This window comes from Elephantulus edwardii, unplaced genomic scaffold (genome assembly GCF_000299155.1).
Source record: "Elephantulus edwardii isolate Elephantulus edwardi_28Jun2011 unplaced genomic scaffold, EleEdw1.0 scaffold00208, whole genome shotgun sequence".
NCBI classification, from domain to species: Eukaryota; Metazoa; Chordata; class Mammalia; order Macroscelidea; family Macroscelididae; genus Elephantulus; species Elephantulus edwardii.
The window spans coordinates 576284-591380 of NW_006399958.1; the positions used below are offsets into that span (position 1 = coordinate 576284).

A 15097-nucleotide genomic window follows, 5' to 3' on the forward strand; every position below is an offset into this window, starting at 1 on the left:
CTCAATTGAAAAATGGGCACAGGATATGAACAGACACTTCACCAAAGAAGACATTCAGATAGGAAACAAGCACAGAAAAAGAACTGCTCAAAATCCCTAGCTCTCAGAGAGATTCAAGTCAGAACAACTATGAGATATCATCTCACCCCAGGAAGAATAGCAAAATTCAACAGAACAAAGAGCAAACAACAAATGCAGAGAAACTGGAACCCTTATTTAATGTTGGTGGGACTGTAAAATAGTGCAACCACTATGGAAGGCTATATTGGAGCTTTCTCAAAAAGTTGCAAATAAAAATACAATTTGACCCAGAAATTCCACTACTGGGAATATACCCTAAAGAAACCATTACCACCACCCAAGCAGATACATGCCTAAGTGCCCATTAACAAATGAATGGATAGAGAAACTCTGGTATATTCACACAATGGAATACTATGCAGCACTGAAAAACAAGGAACTCATGAAACATTATTCAAAATGGGTGAGCCTGGAGGACATTACGCTGAGTGAAATATATCGGTCCCAGAGGGACAAATGCTGCATAGTGCCACTGCTTTAAAACAAGACTGACATCAGAGTTGGGGAAAGATTGAGAAAAAAGGGGATACATAATGTATACTGCATTGAAACAAATGAGGGAGAGAACTGTTTAAAAGGGATCTATGATTACGTAATATTGTCATGACAGGAGTCCAGAACGAAGGCTGCACAGTGGAGTGGACTTGGGGGGAGGGATTGTATAACAATGAAAGAATTTTTCTTTTACTTTTCAAAGAGAAGAGCGAATTGAGAAGGAGGGGTGAGCAGGGAAAAAAGTGCAACCATGAATGACTGGACATCCAGTCTCTGTAAACTTTCATTAAAATTAATAAAAAAACCCCCAGACCTCTAAATTGTGCTTCATGTGTTTAGCTTTTCAGCCCCAAAGAAAACATTCAAGATATAGGAAACATCATGGAATATTGATTACATAGGCTTTTGGGGGGTTTGTGTGTCCCCTCGCAAACCCATCAATCTGGTGTAGTTTAGGGTAATTTTTAAAAAATGTGTGTGTGTGTGTGTGTGTGTGTGTGTGTGTGTGTGTACCATCAAATCGGATCTGACTGGTACAGGAGGAGATTGCCCCTCCTTCTCCAGCAGAAGGGTCACTTTTTTTTTTTAAGGGATCGTTTTTACAGTAATGGTTGTGGTCTAGGAATACAGCTGACCTTCCACATTGATCTTAACTAGTACGTTTCCAAGGAAACAGTGTTAGAAGAAATACTCAGAGTCATGACCCCACAGGAAATAGATTCTCATCTGTTGCTAGCCCTCCTTCCCACCCAGAAGCTTCTGGTTATGCACCCGGAGCCAAGATGCATGTAAAGTTGTATTTATGGAGGCATTCTTCATAGTGTTGTTGTCGTGAGACATCGACTTGGAACTGACCCATCACTGGCCCTCGAGTAGTTTTTCAGAAGCTATAAATTGCAGGGCCCATCTTTTTCCCCCCGTGAAGCAGCTGGTGGATTCAACCTATGGGGGTCTTTGAGTTGGCAAGGCCAGCCCAAATGGCAAACAACCCAGAGGGCCACCAGGATTTCAGGAAATCAGTTGTAACCCATTTGTGCAATGGAATGATCTGTACGAGGGAGTATTTGAATTTGTAAAGGGGAACACTTGTGGTGTCGTGTGTAACGTGGTAGGCTGCTTACCAGAAGGTCGGTGGTTCGAATCTAGAGAAAGATAGGCAGAATTGCCAGCCTCTTGATTCGCAGCCACGCCATTTGTGCCTCCTGGGCTCTGTAGATAATGGACACAATGGTCTCTAAGAGGCCAGCGCCAGCTTAGAAACTAGTTCCTGACCGTGTGTTAATATAACCAGTTCTCAGGAGCTGTCCAAGGTGGTAGCAGTGGTGAAAGTTTTATTTGATCCAACCGACCCTTTACATCCTGACAACTTAGAAACTATTTTTTAAAATTTTATTTTTTTATTTTTTTTTGGTGTGTGTGTGTGTACCGTCAAATCAGATCTGACTGGTACAGGAGGAGAATGTTCCTCCTTCTCCAGCAAAGCATCTGGTGGATTTGAACCGCGCACCTTTGGGACTGTAGTACACCTTCTTGCCACTAGGTCACCAGAGCTCGCCGAAACGATTTTTTTTTTTAATTCTTATAAACTAAATTTATGCTGGAATCCTTCTGACTCATAGTGACACTGTAAGACAAACTAGAACTACCCCAAATGGTTTCCAAAGCTGTAAATCTTTATAGAAGTAGACTGCTGCATCTTTCTCCTGTGTGGTGACTGGTAGGTTTGAACTGTCCACCTTGGGCTAAAAGCTGAAAAGTTTGTATTTTATCTATAAAACCCAGTTACCCATGGATGTGTATGTGGCAAGTGGGGATTGGTCGGCTTCTGACACTTCAGAATGACAGGAGATATTGCCACCCTCTTTTCCTGGCCCGCCTTGACTTCAGTGCAGGAAGGAGTTCTTTTCCGAGCTGAAAATTGTATTGCAATCATTGCAGATTCAGAAACAATGCAGAGAGGGTCCTTGTGCTCTGAGTCCAGTGGTTTGAGGTTGAACGTCATCCAAAGGAGCGGCGCGCCATCTGGTGTCCAACTCGTGAACTGCCCTGAGCTAGTATTCGGGTGTGTTGGCTTTTGGGGAGCCCGAGTTTTTCACCAGCCCTGGTTTTGCCATCCCTAGGTTTCTTTTTTAATTAATTTTAATGAAAGTTTACAGAGACTTTGGATTTCCAGTCGTTCATTGTTGAACTTTTCTCCCTGCCCACCCCTCCTCCCCAATTCGCTCTTCTCTTTGAAAAGTAAAAGAAAAATTCTTTCATTGTTATACAATGCCTCCTCCCAAGTCCACTCCACTGTGCAGCCTTCGTTCTTGACTCCTGTCATGACAATAATAACTAATACCTAATCATATAACCCTTTTAAACAGTTTTCTCCCTCATCTGTTTCAATGCATTATACATAATTTATTCCATCTTTCTCAATCTCCCTTCAACCCCGATGTCAGTCCTCTTTTGTAACAGTGGCATTATGTAGTATTTGTCTTTTTGTGACTGAGATATTTCACTCAGCATAATGTCCTCCAGGATCACCCATTTTGAATAATGTTTCATGAGTTCCTTGTATTTCGATGCTGCATAGTATTCCATTGTGTGAATATACCAGAGCTTCTCTATCCATTCGTTTGTTGATGGGCACTTGAGTTGTTTCCAACTCTTTGCTTTTGTGAACAAAGCCGCAATAAACACGGGTGTAGCCTTAGGTTTCTTGGACATCTTGACGTGGCATCTGACTCCCCCTGTTTGTGTGTGCACCTCTCTGTGCCTAATCTTCTCAAAGTCACCAGGCAGAAGACATGCCTGACCTCACGGGTCTAGTCCCAATGACACAACAGAGCCCTTATCTTTCAATGAGATTCCACGCACAGTCGTGCCGCTGTTGAAATGATGTTGGTCCTCAGTGATCCTGTTGCTAGGATTTCCTAGGCGTCATCTCCCCAGGAAGGAGCCCTGGGAGTGTATTACGTGTGTTACGTCTCGTGCTGCTAACCCAGAGGTTAGCAGTTTGAATCCACTATCCTCTCTATGAGAAAAAGGTGGGTAGTTTCATCCCATGAAGATTTGTTAGGTTGCTGGTGTCGTTGGCGGGCCCCACCGAGGCGACCCCAGCTCGCAGCGACCCTCTGAGCTGATCCTATGAGTTGCAGCATCTCTGAGCCTTGACCTCTCTGCAGCCTGCACCTTGCTCAAGGCCGTTTGGGCCCGTCTCTGTGTCAGTACGTCTCTTTGAGAGTCTTCCTCTCATCCGTTGACCCTCTGGTTTTCCAAGCTTAGTGTTCTTTTTCGGTAGCCTAGTGGCAAGAAGCCACACTGCAATCCCGAAGGCACGCGGGGAGAAGGACAGGCAATCTCCTCCCTTGAGGTTAACTGCCTCTGAAAACCTGCTGGAGGGTCAGCTGTGGGTTGGTTCCGACTGGACAGTACACAACAACGTCTTTCCAAGGACTGGCCCCTCTCTAACAGTGTGCCCCGAGCATGTCAGACAAAGGTTCACCATCCTTGCCTCCAAGGAGCACCTCAATTACAAGTCCTCTAAGACAGAACTACAGCCTAGGAGACTGGACAGACGGTTGCTATCAGGCACGGCCAGGATCCTCCAGGTCATGGGGACAAAGACAGTGCAGTCCTGGAGTCCCATCTTTGAGGAAAACCATATGGTTTCCTCAAAATACTAGGAAAGGATTTGATCGGCCTATGCACCTACCCTCCTCCTCAACACCAGAGAAAAACTCAGTTGGCATTTTCCCATTAAAAAAAAAAAAAGAGAAAAAGACCAGGATACGTAATTGGCTTTGCAGAAATAAAGTGTTGGGTTTTTTTTTAAAAAAAAAAAAATTTATTATTTTTGTGTGCTTGTACTGTCAAATCAGATCTGACTGGTACAGGAGGAGATTGTCCCTCCTTCCCCGGCAGAGCATCTGGTGGATTTGAACCGTGCGCCTCTGGGATTGTAGTTGCAGCTCCTTGCCACTAGGCCACCAGAGCTCCCCTAGAAATAAAGTTTTAAAATGAAAAAAGACCAGGGTAATATTCGTCTTTGTATTTCTCCCCACCAATACCTAGGAAAGGATTTGATTTTATTCATGTGGAGTTTTTCCCCACCTACAAAAGATCAGGAAAGGATTTGATTGGTTTGTGTGGAATATTTCCACCTACAAAAGATCAGACAAGGGTTTGATTGGTCCATGCATTTGTCATAGCAGAGCAGGAAAGGATTTGATAGGCCCATCTTGAGTCACATGTCCACTTCTAGGCCAATCTCTGTGATTGTCTAAGACCTGGATCCTGTGACTGTCAGGGTGGTGTATTAGAAAGCCCACCAGAACCACCTGGGGGATTGAGGACTGTTAACAAAGGAGGTGCTGAAGGGTGAGGTGAAGGGACCAGAGAGGTTCCCACACTCAGCCACAGCCCCTGTCCCTCACTCCATTGCCTTCCACCCCAGTTACTCAAACTCTCCCACGTTCAGCCCGCAACGCAGACTTCACCCTCTATGTCTTCCAGATCCTGGAGTGGGAGACCCGGCTCTTTGTCAATCAGAAAGGTGCCAAGGGGCCGGCGTTCTTCGCGGATCAGAAGTGCAAGGTCCGGAGGCGGATCAAGATCCTGGAGGACCAGCTGGACAGGGTGGGGCTGGCCTCTTGGCTTTCCAGCCCTCCCTGGCTGGGCTGCACTAGTAGGATGGCCCAGGACACAGAGATCAAGGGATAGGATCCCCAGAGTTGCAGGGTCCCCATTGGGAAGAAGACTGAGGCCCAGACCCTGGGAGGGACACGGCCTTGCTCAGGGTCCCCTTCTCAGGCTATGATGCACCCCCGGCCCCTTACTCCAGGCCATCTGCCGCTTTGACATCCAGCTGGTGAGGAACGCGTCGCTCCGGGAGGAGCTGGATCTGCTGCGGGTGGAGCGGAGACGCTATCTGAATGTGGACCGCAAATTGCACAAGGTCACCTGCAGGCAACCCTGGGGCCCTGGCTGCTCGAGAGGGAGCTATGGGGGTGGGAGCGGGGTCAGAGAACTTGTCTCCACCGGGGGCTTCCGCAGCACTGCCTACCTTTCCTGCTTGGGCCCCACTCAGGTCCTGGAGTGGAGACGCCCTATAACCAAGAGAGTAGCCTGATTTATATCAGCAGAGCACAGAGGGAGGGTTTTGAATATTGTCACCCAGGGCAATCAGTTAGCAAGTGAGGCCACTCACATCTGTCAGGGACCACTACAACCTTCCACGTTCTTTATGAAAAGAGGACGGACACTGTTTTCGTCCATGGTTTCCTCTGCCATCTCCCCTTCTCTCTCTCCATCCGTCTCTCTTTTCATTTTTCTATCCTTCGTCTCTCTATCTTTCTCTCTCTTCCTCTCTTCTTTCCTCCCTCCTTCACGGTCTCATTTTGAACTTTCATTTTCAATTACCCCAGACTTCAAGAAAAAGGTACGAGATTCCTCTTCCTTCTTTATTTATCTAATTTAAACTTTTTTAAAAAAATATTTTATTTCATTATTTTTTGTGTGTTCCGTCAAATCAGATCTGACTGGTACAGGAGGAGATTGTTCCTCCTTCTCCAGCAGAGCATCTGGTGGAGTCAAACCGTGCATCTCTGAGATTGCAGTTGCAGCTTCTTGCCACTAGGCCACCAGAGCTCACCTAATTTAAACTCTTTATGGTGATATAGGCAAACGCTTATGAAGCCAAAAGGTTCTCCATTCAACATCCATACGGTGTCTCTTTTGGTGGGTTGTTGTTATTTTTTTTTAATTGAGTAAAGTTGGTTTTTTTTCTCTCCCCCTTTTATTATTTGTGTGTGTGTGTGTGTGTGTACCGTCAAACCAGATCTGATTGATACAGGAGGAGATTGTCCCTCCTTCTCCAGCAAAGCATCTGGTGGATTCGAACCACACACCTCTGGGATTACAGTGCAGCTTCTTGCCACTAGGCCACCAGAGCTTGCTAATTTCAACTTTTTATGGTGATATAGGCAAATGCTTATGTAGCCAAAAGGTTCTCCATTCAACATCCATAGTGTCTCTTTTGTTGTTGGTTTTGTTTTGTTTTTTTAATTGAGTAAAGTTGGTTTTATTTCCCCTCCCGCTTTTATTATTTTGTGCGTGTGTTCCATCAAATCAGATCTGACTGGTACCAGGAGGAGATTGTCCCTCCTTCTCCAGCACAGCATCTGGTGGATTCGAACCACGCACTTCTGGGGTTGCAGTGCAGCTTCTTGCCACTAGGCCACCAGAGCTCCCTAAGGTTTTATTTTTTTAAAATGTACATTTGGTTGGACCTATTTATACATCTTCTCCAGCAGCTGGGGCATCACCACCTTTGGTGTTTCTGGTGTAAATGACTTGAGCTCTGTGTTTTGAAACCAGCTTGATAAGTCTTTTACTTAGCAGTTCCTGAAGGGCTGCCCTAGCCAGGGAACCCCGAATCTTCAGCCTTTCAGAGACAACAACTGGGGCTATAAGCTTATCGTTGGGAACTTCTTTACAACTTTTGTCATACATGGCTTTGTCAAACAAGACCAGGTTATTGAGCTTGTCTCAAACTTTGCCTTTGGACCACTTCTTTTTCTTGGTCTTGCCCCCAGATTTGTTCACTGGGTCTTTGTCCTTCTTGGTCGACTTTCTGGCATCTTTCTTCTTCTTGTCGTCCTTGGGCGGAATCGTTAAGCTCGGAGAGGAGCTACCACAAGTGCAGCCTTGTTACAATGTCAGATAAAAAGGAACAGTATCTCTTTTGTAGGATCTATAACAAGCCCTGATGTTAAAGCACTCTTCCCACCTCCTCCCTGTGGTTCCCATTTCCACTAGTCCTTTTCTAGCCCTTCCTGCCTTCTGAGGTTGGGTGTGTGTTTTTTTGTTGTTGTTGTTGATTGCATTTGAGTCAAGGATGGCTTATAGGGACCCCATGAACAAAAGGCCTGAAGCCCTTCCATAACCGTCGCCATTTGTCAAAGGTCACAGAGTTTCCACAGGCACGCTGTTTAGGAAGTGGATGCCACTCCTGCTTCCAGCCCTGGAGAAACACTTCCTTCTCTCCTAAGGCTGTTTGTTGTATCTCTTTACATCTCCTCTCCTGACCAGCTGCTCATTTTAAAGGCTCAAAGGGACTGCTCTAACCAGGCGGGTTCACAGCATGAAGGGGTGACCCAGGGGATCAGACTTTTCTTGTCTTTTCTTCAGGAGATCCAGCTGTTGAGGCAAGCGGTCAACACCCTCATGGTCTCCTCCACTTCAGCCTACAGTGTCAGGTAGGGCCCCCTCAAAGGCATTCGGGTGACAGGAAGCACACCTTTCTATAAGGCAGAGCCTGAAAGCTTTCCATGGCCCCGTCAGTTGGCAGGGAGGAAATATTATTGTTCATAAAGTGTCTCTGTTTGTGCATTGACACTCTGATGTCATGCTGTGATTCGGTTTATCCTGCCCATCTGGGACAGAGAGACCTCTGATTACTGTCAAAGACACACCAGACCCCATGCTGGCCGGTCCCTGAAGGGCTTCCTGGGCTGTGTTGTGGATGGAAAGGGGCTCCTTCCAGTGGCGCAGGCTGGAGGGAGTGGCACTAACCCACAGGCCGCGGGAAAAAGGTGGACGATCTCCTGCATGACTGATAGCTTCGTAAACGTAATGGTTGGAAGCAGGAATGGCGTCCACGTCCTAAATAACATGCCTCTGGAAACTCTGTGAGCTTTGATAAATGTCGATAGTTGTAGAGGGGCTTCAGGCGTTTTGTTCATAGAGTCACTATGAGTCGTGCTCGACTCGAGGGCAAATAACAACAAACATAATGTAGGGAGCTCTGGTGGCCTTGTGGGCAGAAGCTGCGCTGCCGTTCCGAAGGTACATGGTTCAAGATCACAAGCAGCTCTGCTGGAGAAAGCTAGGCAATCTCCTTCTGTGCAATTAATTGCCTTTGAAAAGCCTCTGGAGGGTCTAGCTAGGGTCAGTTCCAACTCTCTGGTACACAACAACAACCGCAAGGGAGGGACCAATTCAGACCCTCTATTTTCCGGGTAGTGGCCGAAAGCTTAACGTTCACCCCCCTCAGAGCTCCTTTGATTATCTTCCCAAAACCCCAAACCAAGCCTCTTGCCTTTGAGTCCATTGCAGCTCAGAGAGACCCTCCAGAACTGAGCCTGTCTCTGGGGGTCCCACTGTCTCTGCACTCAAGAGCCTGCAGCCGCAGAAGAAACGGAGCTCACCTGCCCCTGCTTCCTTTCTGCATCCCTGGGGGGAGCCCAGTGTGTGGTTTGTCCCCTCGCCATCTCTGTCTCCCTAACCCAACTTTCAATGCTCTTGACCTTGGAGTGGTTCTTCCCGCTTCCCTCCCCCACCCGACCTCCCAGAGAGGAAGCCAAGATCAAGATAGGGCTGCTCCGGGAGCGGGCCGAGAAGGAGGTGACTCAGAATGAGACGGAGGCCCAGACCTTGAAGCGCCAGATTTCGCACCTGGAGCAGCTGCACGCCTTCCTCAAGCTGAAGCACAACGAGCGGCCGCTGGACCCCGCCGTCCTGGAGAAGCAGGCGAGGCAAGGTGAGGCGTGGGCTGCAACCTCGGGGTCCCCAAGCTGGATCACCCAGAGGGAGAAGCAGGGGCTCATGGGCACAGGACAGGGTCCATGGGGAGGCGGGGCTCCACAGGATGGGACCTTAGGAGGGCGGGGCCTAGGAGGTCGGGGGCTCTGGATAGGGTAGGCGTGGGGGCGGGACAAAGCTGCGCAGTGTTATGCGTGGCCCCTAAGGGACGAGGGGTGGAGCATGGCTCCGAAAGGGGCGTGGCTTATAATAAGGGAGAGGCGGGGCTTGAAATGGACTAGGAGCCTGGGAGGGTGAAGCTCAGGAGAGGAGGAGGGAGAGGGGCAAAGAGGGATGATGGAAGAGGAGGAGGAGGGAGGAAGGGCATGCTTTGGGGGCTGAGACCTCTGAGAAGTGGGGGGTTAGGAGGCCTTGGTGCACCTTGCCTGTGCTCGGCCACATGAGGATGTCCAATGGACAGGACAACCCCCAGAGCCTTCACGACTCCATGTCCCCCAGCCCAGGAAGTGTCCCTCGGCCTCCGCAAGACCTCCCAGGAGAAGCTGGTGCTGCAATACGAGGAGGCCCTGAATAAGCTGTCCCAGCTGACCGGGGAGAGTGACCCGACCACGCTGGTGGAGAAGTATCAGGAGAGTGAGTGGGGCCCCAGGGGTTCTCCTTCCCCGCGCCCCAGAGGAATCCTTGTGCTTCTCTCCCCAAGCGTGCATCTGGGTGTCTCTTTGGGGTTCCCCAACTAGATCGCTTTCTCTCGCACTCTGGCTGTGTCACCTGATCCCTCTTGTGGGATTTCTGCTCCTCCTTCTCCTCGGCCCTCTCTTCCTCCATTCCCCTGCTGTCTTCCTGTCTTCACACCTCCTTCCCGTCAATCTGCCTTGTGTGCATCTCCCTCTGGGCCATGCCTTTCCTTGCTCTAGTTGAAGAACGGAACTTTGCCGAGTTCAACTTCATCAACGAGCAGAACTCAGAGCTGGAGCATCTGCGGGAGGAGATTAAGGAGGTGAGAGAGCCTCCTGAAGAAACCCCTCCCTCCATTTCCCCTCACCACCTTTGCCTTCTCTCTCTGGTTCGCTCCTACCGCCTCCCTTTCCTTGCTCTTCTTTTCCTCCCCTTGAAAGTCACCCCTTTCCTAGTGCCCCTTTCCTTGAAGCCACGCCCACACACGAACCCCCGCCTCATCTCTCGAAGCTCCGCCCATCTTCTTACAGCCTCTCTCCTCATAGGCTCTGCGGCTGTCATGCAGGGCCCCGCCCACTGCACACAACCACGCCCACCTCACAGCGCAAAACCCCGCCTCTCACACACTCCTGACCCCGCCTCACACCCCCTGGCCTTTCCCCACTTCTGCTCCAGGTCCAGACCCCCAGCCCAACGCCGTGCCCTTCCCTGCCCCTTCCTCCCAGATCCAGGAGTCCATAGTGAGGGTCCAGGCAGATGCAGAGGCCCAAAGCTTACAGAGAGAGCAGCAGCGGGCATCGATGCAACAGCGTGTGGACGAGGTGCACGAGGAGGCCGTGACCCTTGACAAAGAGTTCCAGGAATTGCGGGAGCTCTTGGAGAAGCTCAAGGCCGGTGGGCACCCCCAGCAGCTGGCCCCGCCCCACTTCCCTTATGAGAGCATGGGGTGAGCGTGTGCGTGGTCCTTCCTGAGGTCCTTGTGATGGGTTTTACCTGCAAGAGTCTATCTGTCCAACTTTCATCCATCCCTTCTTTACCAGTCTGGGTTGTGTTCATACAGCCGCTGATTCTGTATCTATCCTCCCACTGTCCATCTGTCCTATAGCAATTCATCCAGTGTCTGTCCATATATCTGTCTTATATCTATCCATTCACTCATCCACTATCCATCACATATTTAAGTAGTGTTCATCCATCCATCCATCCATCCATCCATCCATCCATCCATCCTCCATTATTTATCTCTCCTATATCCATCCAAACATCCATCTAGGATCTGTCCATCCATCTATTATAGATCTGTCTATCCAGTGTCCATCTATCCTGTTTTCATCCATTTATCTAGCTATCCAGGGTCCACCCATCCAGCTTATATCTCCCCCTCTAAGGTTGCTGTGAATCATAGTCGACACGATGGCACACAACAACAACAACAACAACAACAATAACATCTCATGTCCATCCGTTAGTAGCTGGAAATTATGGACTTGGAGACGGAAATGAGGCTAGAGATAGAACGACTGAATTGTACGCACTTAATCATTTCTTCATAGAAAAACCTTATTTTAAGAATCACAGATGGCAGCCGTACCTGTTGGGCCGTTCAGGAATCAGATTGATGACATCTGTGGAAAGAATCATTAGAGAAGCTCAGTATCAGCATTCAAAACCAGACCAGCTGCTGACTGTGGAACAGACCATCAGTAACTCATGTGCAAGTTCAAATTGAAGCTGAGGAGAATGAAAACCTGTCCTTAAGAATCACAGTATGAGGGAGCTCTGGTGGCCTAGTGGCAAGAAGCTGCACTGCAATCCCAGAGATACAGGGTTCGAATCCACCAGATGCTCTGCTGGAGAAGGAGGGGCAATCTCCTCCTGTAGCAGTCAGATCGAATTTGACGGCACACACACACACACACACACACACAAAATAATAAAATAAAAATTTAAAAAATCACAGTATGACTTTGGGTCTAACCCACCCAAATTTAAAAATAATCTCAAGAATAGGCTCGAGGCATTGGACACTAATGATCAAAGACCTAGTTTCAGGAATGACATCAAAGATATTACCCATAAAGAGAGCAGGCAGTAATTACAGAGACAGGGGTGAAAGAAAAGACCCAAAATGGGTATCAGAAGAGACTGAAAATTGCACCAGACCATCAGGAAGCCAAAACAAAGAGATGAGATGAAATAAAAGAGATGAACAGAAGATTTCAAATGGCAGCTCGAGCAGACAAAGGAAAGCATTACAATGGAATGAGCAAAGAGCTGGCGTTAGAGAAGAAAAAGGGAAGAACTCACACAGCATTTCTCAAACTGAAAGAACCGAAAAACAAATTCAGTTGCAGTATAGAGAGATAGTATCGGAAAGACCGTGAATGATCTAGGAAACATCAAAAGAAGATGGAGGGAATACACAGTCACTGCACCGAAACCCCAAAATTGGTCAACGCTGAAATATTTCAGGAAGTACCATGTGACCGAGGGCCATTGGTAGGGAGCTCTGTGGCAGGGAGCTCTGCTGGCCTAGTGGCAAGAAGCTGCAGTGCAATCCTGAAGGTACACAATTCGAATCCACCAGATGCTTCACTGAAGGCTGGGCAATCTCCTTCTGTGCCAGTCAGATCTGATTCGATGGTACACACACACACACAGACACACACACAGACAAAGACACACAGACAGACACACACACACAGAGACACACACACAGAGCCATTGGTGATGAGGGAAGAAGTTCAAGCAGCATTGAAGACAATGGCAATAAAATAAGGCCCCAGAAATGATACCAATTAACATGTTTCAACTAACAGATTCAGGCCTGGACATGCTCACTGGTTTACACCAGGAAATTCTGGATGGAAGAGGTCCTTATTTATTCTCATTCCCAAGAAAGGGGACCCAAAAGAATGTGGAAATTATCCCAGAGGCACACGGTTCAAATCCACCAGATGCTCTGCCAGAGAAGGAGGGAAAAATTCCCTCCTGTACCAGTCAGATCTGATTTGATGGTACACGCACAATAAATAATAATAATAATAATAATAATAATAATAGAATGTGGAAATTATCAAACAGTATAATATCACATGCAATCAAAATACTGCTGGAGATCAGCTAAAACCAGCTTTTAAAAAACCGTTGATAACTGCTAGATGTTCAGGCTGGGTTTAGAGGAGGAAGTGGCAACAGGATATCATTGCTGGTGTCAGATGGATCTTGGCTGAAAGCAGAGAATGTCAGAAGATTGTTTATTTGTGTTTTACTGAATATTCAAAGGCATCTGACTGTGTGGATCATCAGAAACTGTGGCTAACCTTGAGAAGAATAGGAATTCTAGAACAATTAATTGCGCAGGAGAGGAAGACCCTCTATGAGGTGGATCGATTCAGTGACTGCGGTATTCGGGATGGGTGTGTCAGAGGCAGTGCGATTGGCACAGGACAGAGCAGGGTTTAGGGCTGTTGTACATAGGGTCGCTATGAGTTGCAGGAGGCACATAACATCAGTGTCCCTCCATTCATTCTGTATCTACCCATCCACTGTCCATCCATCCAACCATTTTACATTCACTTGACCAGTGTCCAGCCATCCATTTTATACCCTTCTAGTGTCCGTCCATCTGTCCTTTTTCCATCCATCCGTCCATCCTTCCTGGTGTTGCTGTCTTCTTTCCACGTGTGTCTGTGGTCTGACTGGAAGTTGACTCTAGGGGTAAGTTCAGGGCCAGGACCTGAGCAGTGGCTAAGGGCCCTGGTCTTGGACGTTCCACCATCCTCCATCGGACCAGTAAGGCTGGTCTTTCACTTTTAAGTTTTGGGATGTGTCCTCCTTCCCCCCACCCCCACCCCCATCACGACCTGCTGTGGTTGCTTTCAGAGCAGCTTGGCAGCTGGGTCAATTCTTCCTAGAACTTTCCTAAGTTCTCCTTCTGTCTTTGAGGCTCGGTTCCTGATCTCACGGAAGGGGGACCCCTTCCCAGAGGCCTGAGAGGGAGGGCGGACTGACTGACACCCTGTGGGGTGCTGCTGGGTGACCGCCGCCTCCCTCCACCCAGACCTTCAGCTCCTGTTCACCAAGGCCCAGTGTGACAGCTCAGCCATCAATGACCTCCTTGGGGTCAAGACTCAGATGCGGGACCGGGACATTGGCCTCTACCTGAGTCTCATTGAGAAGCGGATGATCCAGCTGCTGGTGGTGCAAGCTTTCCTCAACTCCAAGGTGGATGGGCAGGCAGGTGGTGGGAGGCCTCAGAGAGGCCCAGGCCCGTGGACCCGGCGGAGAGGCCCGTGGGCCTGGGCAGAGCTGACCGCTGCCCGCTCCTCTTACAGCACAGCTACACTTCCACCAGCCTGTATGATGCAGCCCTCATGCTGCTGGGCCAGGGCCCCGATGATGTCCGGAGGAAGGTGACCCCACCTCAGGTCCCCGACAATCTGTGAGGAATAGCCCAAGGGGGGGGTGGGAGAGCCCGAAGGGACAGATGACACACAGGGGCTGAGGGACACTGGGGCATGAGTGGGCAGGCTGAGAGGCATGAGGGCAGCGGGTGCTCTGGGGGACACACAGAGGGAACACCCTCATTTAGGGGACTAAGTTTTTTTAAATTTTATTTTAATAATTTTCACAAACATTTATAGAGATTTTGGATTTTCATTCATTCATTCATTGTTGCACTTTTCTCCCTGTCCCCCACCCCACCGGGACTAAGTCTTTTTTTTTTTTTTAATTTATGTTGGGAGCTCTGGTGGCCTAGTGGCAAGAAGTGGCACTGCAATATGGGAAGCCAAACTTTATACCAAATATTATTATGAAAATCCTCGTTCAGGAATTGAAGGAATTGCAGATTTATAAGTTAGGATTTCTCTTGTGGCAGATCCCAGAAAATGAGCTGTTTGTTTCCTGCAGACAGGAGACAACTAGGGCCCCCCAGAGTGTTACTTCCTGGGAAATACTTCCTGAGCCTTAGGTTGGCAATAGAGAAAAATTCAGCTTCATTGACAAGGAATTCCTTTTGTTATTTGCTGCCCCCGATTATCAATAAATACACAGAGAAACATGACTTGGGGTCTTCAGTCGAGAACTGCTGGCCCCCTGTTTGATGCTCTCTGCTCTATCACATTCCTGGCTGTTTGTCTCTTTATTAATAATTATAAAATTATTCCATTCTTAGGGACCCTCCGTCTGCAACACTGCAATCCCGGAAGTGAGCAGTTCAAATTTACCAGACGCTCAGTTGGAGAAGGAGGGACAATCTCCTCTACCAGTCAGATCCTACTTGACCGTACACACACACACACACACACACACA

General features: G+C 48.4%; 1 protein-coding gene across 1 annotated transcript in view; it reads left to right on the forward strand.

The window, feature by feature from the left end:
- The window catches only part of CCDC114 (coiled-coil domain containing 114), a 23080-nt gene that overhangs the window by 6156 nt on the left and 1827 nt on the right, over nucleotides 1-15097 (forward strand). Inside the window, exons 4-12 of the mRNA XM_006897336.1 lie at nucleotides 5077-5199; nucleotides 5405-5518; nucleotides 7753-7820; nucleotides 8916-9103; nucleotides 9604-9738; nucleotides 10020-10102; nucleotides 10506-10674; nucleotides 13844-14007; nucleotides 14118-14224. Of these exons, the coding sequence (XP_006897398.1) occupies nucleotides 5077-5199; nucleotides 5405-5518; nucleotides 7753-7820; nucleotides 8916-9103; nucleotides 9604-9738; nucleotides 10020-10102; nucleotides 10506-10674; nucleotides 13844-14007; nucleotides 14118-14224 (1151 nt within the window). The remainder of the gene's footprint in view (nucleotides 1-5076; nucleotides 5200-5404; nucleotides 5519-7752; nucleotides 7821-8915; nucleotides 9104-9603; nucleotides 9739-10019; nucleotides 10103-10505; nucleotides 10675-13843; nucleotides 14008-14117; nucleotides 14225-15097) is intronic.